The sequence below is a fragment of the Daphnia carinata genome, chromosome 2 (assembly GCF_022539665.2).
Source record: "Daphnia carinata strain CSIRO-1 chromosome 2, CSIRO_AGI_Dcar_HiC_V3, whole genome shotgun sequence".
In the NCBI taxonomy this organism is placed as follows: domain Eukaryota; kingdom Metazoa; phylum Arthropoda; class Branchiopoda; order Diplostraca; family Daphniidae; genus Daphnia; species Daphnia carinata.
Window position 1 is genome coordinate 79211 of NC_081332.1, and position 13417 is coordinate 92627.

At 40.1% G+C, this 13417-nt stretch overlaps 1 protein-coding gene across 1 annotated transcript; it reads right to left on the minus strand.

The window, feature by feature from the left end:
* Positions 1–4763: 4763 nt before the first annotated feature.
* Positions 4764–12346, minus strand: LOC130687808 (uncharacterized). The gene is made up of 4 exons (XM_057510968.2): positions 12281–12346; positions 10801–11981; positions 10311–10730; positions 4764–10207 (listed from the first exon to the last, which is right to left on the minus strand). Exons 2-4 carry the CDS (start codon positions 11951–11953, stop codon positions 4764–4766), a joined length of 7017 nt encoding a protein of 2338 aa, XP_057366951.2. The 5' UTR covers positions 11954–11981; positions 12281–12346.
* Positions 12347–13417: the final 1071 nt, after the last annotated feature.

The following is a 13417-nucleotide window of genomic DNA, read 5'->3' on the forward strand; positions in this document are numbered from 1 at the left end:
AAATGTGTCAAAGTAGCAATTTTTAAAGCAGTATTTCGCTGAATCCTGCAACGGCTAGAACCATGTTGCCAGATGCAGGAAAAGGGACATGCACACGGGAAGGGAGCAGTTGAAACAAGATGTTCCATTTGCCCCTAGCGTGGGTCTTCAGGGAATTCAATTGTTTTTAGGGTATAAAAAGGAGCTAAGTACAAAGTAACGTAATTAGCTTATAGAAAAATGAATCAGGTATAATACAAGACCCTTCTTTATTATTTCCTCCATCGTTTATGGCATGTAATGAAAAGGTTGTCTGAACAAAAACTAGAAATGTACAGTAAAAAAAAAAAACTTTTCGGGATAACTCGAAAACTTTTAGAGTAAAGCCTCAATTTTTATTAATATAAACAACCCTTATTCCTGTTACCCAAATATTTTAAACGAAATCCCTTTCATACTTTGAAAGGTAGAATTTCTTTTTTCAATTGTCACCTGTTAAATTTACACCCGCCCTCCCCCTTCGTAACTCTACAATTAGGCCTAGCTCATCACAAATCCACTGCACATTTGTTGTAACTTTGTTTGTCTATGAAGCGATTTCTCCGAGAGGTGGGAAGGTCAAACGAAAAAAATATCTGAAACGACTACTAATAAATGATACATTATCTACGATTCCGTCATGGCGAAGTAAAATGGTTTGCCAATTTTACCTCGATCATATTTCGTGCTGGGTCGTGCAACTCACAAGCATTAAGTCTGCTTTTCAATTAACCTATGAATTCCACTACGAACAGCCAACAGATCCCTGCAATTCGGTTGGTGAGAAAAACAAACGCGACTATATCTTCCATATTTTTGCAAACCGTTGGCTAAATCATTTGCGGTATAGATAATTAACAGACGCATTGGCATAATCATTTATAAAAGGCATTTCTCAGATTTGAAAAAATTTCTTTATGCCGTCACCGTATTTTTATGCTACCGGCCTACCGCACAGTATTTTTTCTGCATTCGCCTACCTGGTGATTTGTAGTCTACTGCTGTTGTCAAAAGAAGTGAAACACACACGTCGACGAATAAAATGTTGTTTGACGCGATCACTGTCCTGGGGTTGGGCAAAGCTCAAAGCCAAGGCATCTGTTTTTTTTTTGTTTCACAAACCGATCGTTGCTAGAGACATTTTGATGAATATGTTCTTTTAATTTAGATTCACTTGCTTATGTAGCAGAGCCAGTAATAATAACAGCGCCATAACTAATAGCTGTTGAATGGCCAAGGTGCTAGTCGACCTGTTTGTAGCCCCTATTTGGATTGTAATATTTTTAATCCAAGAGGCAAGAAAGGTGACGCGCGTGAAATCGTTGGCATAGCCACTGTCACAGCCTTGATTGGAACAGAACGAAACGATTCCTATTTGCTTCCAAGTGCCGTCTGCCTGTCTGAAATGCATTGGTCCTCCCCTGTCACTCTATAAATAGAAATGTGCAATTCATACTTCATCATATTTTATTAACAGATTAAGGTAATACGTGGTAAGACCTTTGATGGTCTTCTCCACTCTGCAAATCATTTCGTCTGTTATCACGCTGCCGTATTGCTCTAAACATTTCTCGTTTGTGATCACTTTCACGATCGTTTTACGAAGGACTGAACTTACTCCATCACTTTCTATGCACACATTCTGTTAATGGTAAAAACAAAAAAATGAGTTTAAGTTTCGAAAAAATATAATTTCGTTTCCATTGCATTACTTGTAAGGCCCCATCTAGTTAGTAGGACAGTGTCGTTTACATAGTTAACTGTCGGTTCGGATGGGCTATCCAGACATAGGGGTTGAATGTATCCTGAATCTGGAAATACTCGAGACATTCAACGCGATAAAAATTATAATTTTGCAACTACCTGAGAAGGAAATGGTGGCCAGAAATCCGGGCAAGTGCAATGTCAGCGTGTAGAGTCTCAGAATCCCAATTAGCATGAATAGCGTATTCACGACTGGTATATCGTTCTTAATGCACTTCGCCTTCGTCTTCGAGATCACGGGCTCCCAGTGTAATGTGAATCAAGTTGGTACTATTTGGAATCGCGACTTACATTCAAGGCCCGATTTCAGTCATCTATTTTGGTTTGGATTAGCTGCATCAAATTTCATCCATCTTTAGAGCCAACTGGTAACTTTACATCGATTAGGCGCTGGAATATGAAGTTCTGTTCCTATTACCTGTAGTACTCTACTACTCTACCACTGAACAATTGTTAAACGTATTACCCTAGAATTCCACATGCTTTAGTTTAGGAAACTACCATGGCACGGGCTTTTAATCTTCGTCCCTGTTGCAAGGACAATCGATGTCTTCATCGTTACCTTAACGCTTGGGTGCTGTAAATAAGCTTGTACCGTGCACATCTACGGACGTGGCCATGTACGATACGTATGAAGACGTTTGCATGGTTGGCAGCAGCTTGTCAAGGTCCCCCGTACTTAACTTCTATTGAAAGCATTTCGTAAAATGAATTTAGATTGCACCATTGTTCAAAAACTATGCGTTTATATCTGTGTACAGGGCAATACTATTTGATTTACGTTTCCAGTTTCATGTTCTATAACTGAGTATTTAATAACAATAATTTGTAGCGGTAATTCTTGGCAACTGCGACACAGAAAAATACCGGAGGAACGCTGAATAAAAATCAATTAAAGAAAGAAAGCGGAACAAACGGTGACGTGTGAGCCTATTGATTTCTGCATGTTAAGTTCACGAGTTTACGTGAATTGCAGTTAGAAACTTCCTTAAATTCATGTCCTTAAAACGAAAGATTGCACTTTAGTGACGCGCTATGTTTAGTTTTTGGCGTGACGGAAGTCACCACTTTATGATAAGTCGAAAGACTATAGGTCGTTGAGTTTCATCGTCAAACGTGGCCATTCCCAAACGAAACCAGAGAACAAATTCGGATAGCCAGTTACGTATTCCTTCTCCAAAGATACGTGTAGTAATAGGTAATGACTGAAAAATTATCACACATGTAAAACTTTTTTTTAAAATGAAATGTCCTAAATAGAAATTTACTGTAGTTATAATGGGTGTATTGCTACATCGTTCCCGGAAGAAAACAAAAACTAAATAATGTTAAGGAAATCCCAGGTGAAAACCTCACAGCCTTTCGACATTCTTAAGCTAAGACGTATTGGTTCAATTTTTTCAATTTATAGCAGACCTAGGCTAATGCTCAAACCAAGATCGAGGCACAAGTTCAGAAGCGATCCATCGCTAGAAACACATTTGTTCTTGGGGACGTGCCCACAAGTGGCGCCCGAGCTTCAGGGTGCGGGAACCGACCACTCACTACCCTTACCGGGGGCTTTATGCAGCGTGCAGGTGCCTCCGCTCTTAAGAGGTTCGTGAGTGAAATGGGTGCAATGGGAATTACGAGCGCAGATTTTGCTACAGGAAACGGGATCCAAAATGTTGATGATAATGACAAGTTTCAATTCAATGAAAATGCAGCTGTTGAGAGAAATTGCCGAAGAGTCTACGGGCAAGCTAATGGCTGAACTTGCCTGTCGGACGCCAGTGGTAGGACTCTTAATAAATAAATTGATTTTATCAGGTTGCTCTTGCTAAATATTGAACCTGAATACCTGAACAGATGCCAATTCCGTTAGAAGAGTAGGTCAAGCAATAATTGGCACACTGTTTGAAGTTGATGTTTCCTGTTTGACATCGGTAGAAGGAACTTGTCTGCGCATACGAGAATCGATACGGTAATTGGTTGAAGACTGTAGGGGAACCCAGTCGGCAAAGCGCTCGACGATGGTCGGATCCAGTTGGCTGAAGTAACGGCTACCACCAGCAACATCAAGGTAACGATTTTTTTCTATTTTAACAAAATTTAAATTAGGCTACAAAAAATAGCAATAACTGTAACCAGAGGCGACGTCGCAGCAGTAAGAAACAAAAACATTTTTTATGTATTGCTTTACCTGTATGTTGATAATTGGTTAAAAACCTGTGTCTGCTGCAAAGGTCGACGATGAGTTTGAGTTTCGTAAAACTTGCGTTTACTTTTATACCATAGACAGCTGCATGACATTTGATCGACGCAATCGTTACACATACCCAATCGTCTGTTGCAAGATGCTGGCATTGTCCAAACACTTGCGATTGGCAGCCTCCTCTCCAATGAGGTCACACACCAAATAGTATACAAATCTTGGTTTAGTTACGGTTACGATGCATTTCAAGCATTTTACAAACCCGTTTTGACGTTCATTAACAGATAACTGCAACTGAACATGTTTCCTAAAGCTATTGATCGTTATTGCCACAACAGTACGAGGCCACATAAAAAAACCAGAAAGAAATTCAAAAATAATAATACAAAAATTATTTACTAAATTTTGTAAGCTTAATTTATTAATTTTTTCATTTCCAGAGAAACATTATTATAGTCTTAGCGGAAGCCAATTGGTCGTAAAACAAATAGTTTCCAAAATGCTTTCTCCATGAACACAACATCAGATCTCTCCTGTAAACAAAATTGAAAGATATTGCAATAATTCACAAGAATAAAATATGTGTAATGCAGTTCATTTCAAAGACTATTACGGCACCACAGGCAAGACTTTTCCACACGTCGCAAACGACGGTTTGATACAGCGGTAAGTTGTACGTCTCCCAAACGAAGTTGCGATCTGTTAATAAAAATTTATTCATTTACATATTCACCGTCTAAGCTGCAGCCAAATTTTGTAGTAAAATAAAATATAAAGTAGCCCTTGCCTAGTGGATTAGATCGTCAGCTTCTTCACAAGTTTTCATCGGCATATTTTTAAGCTCAAATAACGCGTTGACAATCTTGTACTGTTCCGTTTCGCCAAGTTTGTCTCGTACTCGCCCTTGGTGAAAGCCGTCCATGTGGAATCGGACAGCAGGTCTGTAGCTTTGGCTATCAGATTTGTTTGATTTTAATAGCTTCCAGAGAGACTTCCCCTCTTCTACGAAATTCATTTTTCCTGTTGCACTTTGAATTCTCTGATGAACATAACCAGATATGCCGATTTGGTGCTTGGATAACGAGCACGACAATACGTAGATAATGTCAGAGAGACCGCCCATCAAAAGCAAATCTTTTGCGACATTGAACGGCAAAATTTTACTGAAGATGGTTAAGACAGCCCCAGCACTAATTGAAACAGCTCCGCCAATGATAATGAATGGTACAAATAGGGATGTCAAGACCATCTGTTTTCTAGATGTTTGGTGATCCTTCATGTACATTACATGATCAAATCCCATCAAACGAAAAAGATCCAACTCGCGTTCGACAGTGTTGGCTTTTACCTTGCGGATATCACTGTCGATGAAGTCAAGCGCGGTGTCTTGTTTTACTAACCACGTAGCTTCGTAAATTGCTTGTCGGCTTTTCAAAAAATCCAAAATACATTGACGTTCATGGTCGTTATTGGTGATTTCATGCACTTTTCTTTCGAGGACACGTTCGTCCATTTCCTTTAGTCGGACCCCAGAAATGACATAGGCAGCAATCAAGTCATCCAGCATATCTCGATAAGGTGTCAAAGGCAACAAGTTGATTACTTCGAGACGATTCGCATTGTCTTCACTCTTCAGCCAATGTCGTCTAACTATTTCGGCACGCAACTTGGTCGCCACTAGACGCATCACAGTGTCTTCGTACGCAGGACAGTTTGGATATTTAAAACTTTGACCATCGTAATTAGGTGAGAGATTGCCAGCGTCGTCGATAATATTTTGATTTTGCAGTTCGCCCATAATTGCTTTGCGTTCCGCTTGACTAATATCGGCCTTACGTAAATCGTCGTCTTTTAACTGGCCAAACAGCTTCAAGTTGACTGATTTGAGTTTCGCAACATCAATTTTGGCCATCTTGTTGAATCTAAATTTATCTCCGCTACGGTTGTACTCTCGGTTGCCATAAAGCTTGTCTTCGACGTAATTCTGCGAAAAAATGATTCTCTTTTCTTCTCCAGGTTTGTTGTACTCAATAGGATCATACAGGATGTATTCCTTGGCTATTGAATCTAATTCTTTGGCCTCGTCGCGATCTAGATTGAACCTGTCGACGATGCTGTTTTCCACGGCGACGAAATTTTCGTTATCGAACAATGCTCCGCTTTTAATCAGCTCCGCCCAGAACGATTCTCTCGTACAGGGAATCAAATTCTCTTCTTCAAACTTTCTTTTTAACTGGTTTTCAAATTCTTTTTCAATGTTCTCTTTACTTAGTTCCTTTTTCACCGCCTGCTTGATAGCTTTTTCTAAGGTCGACGCGCAGACACCGTAAGCGTTTGCTACCCGAACAATGGCCGTTTTCCAATTGGATTCTTCAATTTGCTCGACGGAAGAGTTCCATCTCGGTACGGTGCTGGCATTGTTCAGCTGATGGCCAATGCACATGGACTCGCCATCCAATAACAGATCGAAATATTCTGCCACCTTTTCGATCGGAATAGTAAAATTCTTCAGTTCCTCATTTTTATCGTCTTTTTTCTGGAAAAATTTCGAGCTTTTATGAATTTCCCGTTCAATCCACTTTTCAAAGTTATTGAGATTTTTTTCCAAAAGATTCTTAACTTTTTCGGGCAGACGTCCTGCTGCTTCAAAGTCTTCAATGGAGCAATCGGTTCCCAACAAGGATCGAACTGAGCCAAGGAAATATTGAAACAGGTTAACAATGTTATCTTTTTGCTGCGTATAGCCATCAACAGCACAAAACGAATCAGGCCGATTAGTTTTCCTTTCTGTCGCACGGACGACCGAAAAATTCGATATTTGCATATTGATTTGCTCACTTAATACATTTTCACATGTACGCAATATTTTGATGAATTCATCTTTATTTGTTCCAAAATCTTCCTTTAGAAAAATGAATGCGCGGTAGTAGTAGGCAGCGGGATAAAATTGGTTGTCTTTTGATTGGATGAGGTGTTCCAAAATATTGGCTGCAGTCGAAAGCTTCGATTTCTTGTTACCAGTGGCCAAATGTTTGGCAACGACAACTAAACGAGCTGGTGTCATCCAATCAGCTTGACTGTTACAAGGAAAGTTGTGCTCAGGAATTTCTAATTTTGGAATCAATTTCGTTGAGTACAAGTATTTTTTCACGTCGAATGGGAAATCATCCATTTCGTCCAGCCACAAAGCCCATTGATCCAATACACTTCCACAGATGGCACGTACTTCCTGATCACTGTATTTTTCCTCACATAGTTGTTTCCTTAGGGTAGTATAATATTTTGAGAAAATATCGAATAATTTCACTTGATCTCTTGTGGCTTCAAAATCTTTTTCCAACCGAGCAATGCGTTGTTTCTCTTGATCATCGCGTGTTTCCTCCATGGCGGAAATTGTTGCCCAATCTTGGGTATCGTTTTTGTCAGGCGTCTTCTGTTCGTGTGAAATTGGTTTACATAAGAGAATTCCACTTCCGGGTGCCCCATTGCGAGCTGCCCGGCCCATCACTTGTTCCTCGATTCGTTCACTTTCAGGAAAAAAAGTTAGGCACACATGCAATCCTCCATTGTCGCACAGTTGTTGGCTGATTTTCACATCGGTTCCTCGCCCGGCCAAGTTGGTAGCTACGATAACATGCCCAATGTTCAGCTCACTGCTTTCAAATGCGAATTTCTCGTAATCGCGTGTGTACCGATGGAGACGATGGTTTACACTTAGCCCAGGATTGGAACTCTCTATACGTTGATGAACGACATTGGCAACTTTGATGGACTTGCAAAAAAGGATGATCGAACGTCCTGCCTCGATAATAGTCTTGGTCTCCATGACAATGGCATTTAGCCATTCTACTTCTGTTGACAGGATTTGGGGATCTTTTTTCTGAAATAGCTTAGGGAAAGCCCTAGGAATGGGGCATAACTGACACTTAAATGTATCCTGTAGAAAAATCTGTTCTTGTTCGGACCCTAGCGTCCCTGATACACCCAATACCCCATAGTATTTTAACAAATATACGGCATTTGAGATGTAAACCGCTTTGAGACTTTGCAGCGTCAATTTACACCCTTCCTTAAGCTGAAGAAACTGATGAAGGGCTCCGTCCCATTGCGATAAAGTTTGATCAGTTCCAGTGTCGGGATCGATTATAATCACTTGCGGATTGAGATCCGGGCTACTGTCTGTGCGGTCTTGATCAATGACGTAGTGCTCGTCACGTCTTAGATCCAAAGCCTGAAAGGCGCTATTCAACCAAGTGTCAAGGTTTCGATCAACAAAGGTAAGTAGATGAGAAGGTATTCGGATACGACGCTGGCGATTAGCTACTTTGCGGAAATAGAAAACCAATTTCGCGTTTAAATCCTTCCCTTGGATTTGAATTGGGATGCAATTAACCTTCTCGTTTGTAATTTGGCTGGCGTCAGTTATGAGTAGATGTCCTTGTAAGTTAATCACTTCTTTCTTAATTAGATGATTCCATAGTGCATCTTTTTCCGATTCGTCCAATGGCGCGTGGACATACTTCAGATCTTCTTTAGTTGTAACACCGTACAAATCGAACAAGACATCAGATTTAATTAATTTCTTCACCTGTTCTTTCGATTTTTTTTTGTTAACAGATGGGTTGCGCACTTTTTCCCAAATAAAAACGTACAAAGATTCCAAAGTTTCCATGCCAGGAATCTCGTGCGACAAATAGAGGGTGTTGTTTCCTTGGTCAAGCAATAGACAATCCACCTCGTCAATAATGGCGAATAACAATTGTTTGCTGTAATAAATATTACGGCTGTAGAATTTTGTCAATAAATAATCACGCTGGAAATGGGCTAACTGTCCGTACACTACGTTAGCAGTATAACTTGCTTTGCGTTCATCTTCCGATTCACTACAGTTGTTTGCCACTGGTACGCTGAAATATTCATAGAGATCCTTCAATCCTCCTTCAGCTACCGAAAGATTTGAATCTCGAAGTGCTAATAAATCGTTACTGGTAATGACGTCGATTCGTTGGTTCGATATCTTACCGCCGTAGTAATAACCGTGAACAAGAGCAATTGCCACTGCAGCCACAATGAACGACTTGCCCTCGCCGGTAAATACCTGAGCTAATCTTCTCTCAACATTTACCATAGAATTAGGGAACAACATCAGTATGGCCAGAATCTGGGTGTTGCGAAGGCGGAAGTTATTGTCTACCGGTTTACGAAGTTGCTGCACGGCGCACTCAAAGTCGTACAAAAACACGGCCAACGATTTGAGATCATCTTCTTTGATTGCATCGACTTTAATTTTTTTTTTCCATTTCTTTCTTATATTTTCTTTTTCTCCTTCTTTCCTTTGATAATTGATGTAACTCAAGATGAATATTATTCGATCTTCGCGGCTTTCAATTTTTTTTCGGGATTTTGATTTCATTTCGTCTGACATCTGTTTCCAGGTGTCTGGAATGCATCGATTTGAATTGTCGTTCAGGAAACTTTCAAGCATTTGTCGGTTATCCTTATTGGCTTTGCTAAGTGTTCGATGTTTGCTAAATGCTTCCTGAGATACGCTTGAATCACCGGCTGAGATGCACTTGATGACAGGCGCTGGCTTAGTGCACCCTATCTTCTCTTGATTGAGTTGCTCGTAGACTAAATCACTGAATTGTGCCTCATTATTTTGAATTTCCTCCATCAATTCGTCGACATTTTGCGATTCGTTGTCTTCCAACGCAGTACTGGACAAAAAAAATTTCCAAAGCGATTCTTTCATTTGCTTCCATTCATTTACCTTTGAAAAATGACGGTTGAGGCTATGACGAATGACGCCATTTTTCTTCGTTGGTGTGACCAATGGGTGATATCCGCCTATATCAGTTATATCCATCTGCTTCTCAGATGGTGGTATAATTGTTGCATAACGTCGGTTTCCCAACTCATCACTAGTCTTTACGTATAAAGCAACCTTATCTTTTTGTAATTCTTCTTTCTTGGAGTAGTATTGGATTTCTAGTTTTTGGTCGTTTTCAAATCCTATGTAATTTCCTTGCTGAGCCTTGTCCCCATTGTAGATGAAACCTACATCGCCATTTGCTTGCCCCGTTTTGCCGTCTGAAACAGACGCCTTATAAACAACACCACCTGCGCCCATTGCTTGATACACTTCCATGCCAACAGAAGGGATGCCACGTCCTTTATCAGACAATTCCAAGATTATGTCCCCGCCATAGCCACCTTGTCCAAAATGGTTACCTGTAAGGAATCAAAATGACAAGCGCATAAAAGAAAATTTAAATATGATTCTGAAATATTTTTCGGGGTAGAATTTCTTGGGGTAGAATGTGTAGTTGTGTACCTTGACAGAGTATGAGCGTGTGCCGTATTCCTGTTTTGCTTTCATACAACGAAAACTGGATTTCGCTGCCATCTCCAAGCGTGCCTGACCTTGCAGTAGGTTCGTTTGATCCGTCTCCTTTTATTTCTACGTGACTTGTGCGCATGTAGTCATAGTCTTCAAACAGTCTATCCTCTAGACTCTTACAGAGATCTTTTATTGCCGGTGGCTTGAAAACTTGCTTACCCTCTATTTTTGTATTTTCATTCGCATCAAGTGGAAGTATGGGACTAAAAATTTCTTGAAGTTCTTCCACCGACCACTTGAGACCAGAACTTCCGTTCCCTCCATTGGATGCGATCGTCCATTGCTCAGCTCCGATAACTTGGTTGCACTTAATAAGAACATTACCACCGCTTTCGCCTGAGTTTGATTCATTTTCTAAGTTGAAAAACAATTAAATTGTGTAAGACAATATTGCTGTAACAATATAAAATGTTATATAGCTTACGTCTTGATTTGGTGGTAGCATGTTTTCCTGATACATCCCATACTATTTTCTGGTCCTCATTGGCGCACACGATAAGTTTATCAGTAACGAGACCTATATTGATTCCATGCCAGATGTCATTGTCCAAATCGCAATCGATGTGAACGGAAGAATATCCAGCAATTTGTATTTCCTGTACGTCTTCATTACTGGCTTTTAATTCCCTCATTTTCCCCATAAGTTTACTAACAAAAATAGAAACGCCATTAATGGAAATAGTTTTCCTTCCGTGTTCTGTTCTCATTTTGATTGTGGTTTCTGGCAGCAAGAGTTTTTTGTGTATCTCTCTGATAAGTAAATTCAGTTTTGGTGTCCACTTGTTTATTGGCGACGCAGCCAACTTGAAACGCTGTATCCATTCGGGAACTGCACTTATCTCGCTATCGCTTTCTGCCGGCGGGAATGTTTTCAAGATTTTTCCAACCAGGATGTTAATCCATTGTTGCCAATCTGTCTCTCTGCTATTTATCTTTATATTGCTTTCTAGTACATGAGCCTCCAGAACGTGTTGTAATTTTTCGTCTTCATTGGCTTTTGTCAAAAAGTCAGTCAGATGCGAAATGAATTTTACAAGTACAGCACCATCAACGTCGTTGAGGATGTCATTCCTGCATCGAGAAAAGATCTTATCGATAAAACAACTCTTCAGTTTGTGGAAATTTTGGTTCAAGAGAAGGGCGAAACGGGGCGTGTTTTTGAACAGTTCTTCTTGTTGGAGAATCAACTGGAAATATCGACAGCGTCCACCAAACCAAGTCCGAAGCTGTGATTCCTCTGCATTTAGTTTGGTACTAATATCTTCGAACGAATTGATGGAATCCAGTTCGTCCAAGACAGTCGACATAGTTGTGTTGATGTCGAACGTTTCATTCTCCAAGTGGATAAACGCCTTTTCTGAACTGCTCCTTACCCACATCGTCAAGAGGGCGTTGACGTATTGCAATTCTACGCAAGTTCTCTCCAACGGTTTAAGTGCCCATCCCACCTCTGAATCGATGTGACTGACGGCATTTTCAACCAGTTTTTTCGAGTCAGGATTTTCGTCCTGAATCCAGCACAGGATCTTCTGGAAAACATCTTCTGGTGTTTCGTATTGCCGATCTCTTCCAGCCATTATGAAATACCATTCAAAATTATTAATTCTAAAAAAAAAAAAAGTTTTGTTACAAACGTCGTTAATTCAAGAACCACAATGTTGTTAAACTTGTTTTGAATTTTCATGCAAAAAAAATTGCTTTTTGTCCTTATACTACTCACCTTTCCCATTCGCTTTTTTATCCACTCCCTAATACAACAAAAAAAATGCCATAAATCTCTTGAAATGTTCCCAACTCTTTTTGAATTTACAGAAAAAAGTGTCACGGCGTTTAGACTTCATTATCTGCAAACAATTATGCATTCAGATATAATACACAACGTGCCGCAGAAAAAATTCACTTACTAGTTATCGAGATGGTATTATTTACGTAGAGGATTGCTGGAAACTCCTGGTATTGGGGTTCAACAAGTTAATGCACAGCTTGTCCTATTCAAAAAACGTTCTGCCTTTCCACTTGGGCATGTCAAGGTGCTCAACGTGGTCTCTACTATTTTGCTGGGTAACACTGAACTAAAAACAACCGGCTTCTTCGGCTAGAGGTCTTGCCACATTGATATCGAAGGCTTTAACACTAGCAAATGTTGTTATGACTTCTAATCTTGGAGGAAGCCGACCCGTAATAAAAAGAGTTCTTGAGGACAAACCGATTTTCCCCAGTCACAACTCTGACGAATAATGCGTCCCCTCAAGCAACTGAAGTTAGTTGGACGTGGACTTTTAGAAATTACGAATCAAAGCCGCGTCTTTTACGCTTGACGACACGCTTTAGTTACCGTACCACCGGAGATCGGACGGACGCGTAGTATTTCACGACCAGCCAGCCACATCCTACCACAGCTTGCACAATCATCAAGGACGAGGTCGTTGGTCAAACAGAGAAATGAAGTGTTAGATTGCAAGAAGAAAGTTGTCTACGCTCGTGTCATACTCTGTTGTATTTGCCGAAGATGATAAATACGCGGTGTAGGCGATACTTACAGCAAAAACGAATTACAAAAAAAAAAAAAGGAAAGGAAAGAAGACAGATAACTTCATCAGGAAACGGGGTATTACAACCGCCTTAACAAATATCGATTCCCCCCAACATGGTGCGAATTTTTTTTTGTTGCGTCTGCTATTTTTGTAGAGGATTTTGTCTACCCCATCTCAATCTCCCTTACAAAAAATTGATGTATATTTTTCCTCCATGCTACTGCAATAATTTTAACTGAAAAAAAAACTTGACCTTTCCTAAAAGTTTTCTGTCAGCTCAAGGAGCCAAGGTTATGGATATGATTCCACATGAATTGCTATTTTTCTATACATATGAATGCAAGATGTAGTCAAATCTGTGCCTAGGCGGTGCGCGTATTGTCGCTGCTTATTTTGATGCACCATATTTTCTATAATAACCGATAATAATAACACCCACAAGAGACTATACAGAGACATAAGATCCTGGTTACTTTACTCATAGAAGGTCTCCCATGGTCTTTTCCC

Bases quoted from the DNA above. Each gene is read 5' to 3' on its own strand.
- LOC130687808 (XM_057510968.2), bottom strand. From the start codon at position 11,953: ATGGCTGGAAGAGATCGGCAATACGAAACACCAGAAGATGTTTTCCAG. The intron at 10,731-10,800 runs GTAAGCTATATA...TTTTCAACTTAG, and splicing joins TGCTACCACCAAATCAAGAC to AAAATGAATCAAACTCAGGC. The intron at 10,208-10,310 runs GTACACAACTAC...GATTCCTTACAG, and splicing joins CACGCTCATACTCTGTCAAG to GTAACCATTTTGGACAAGGT.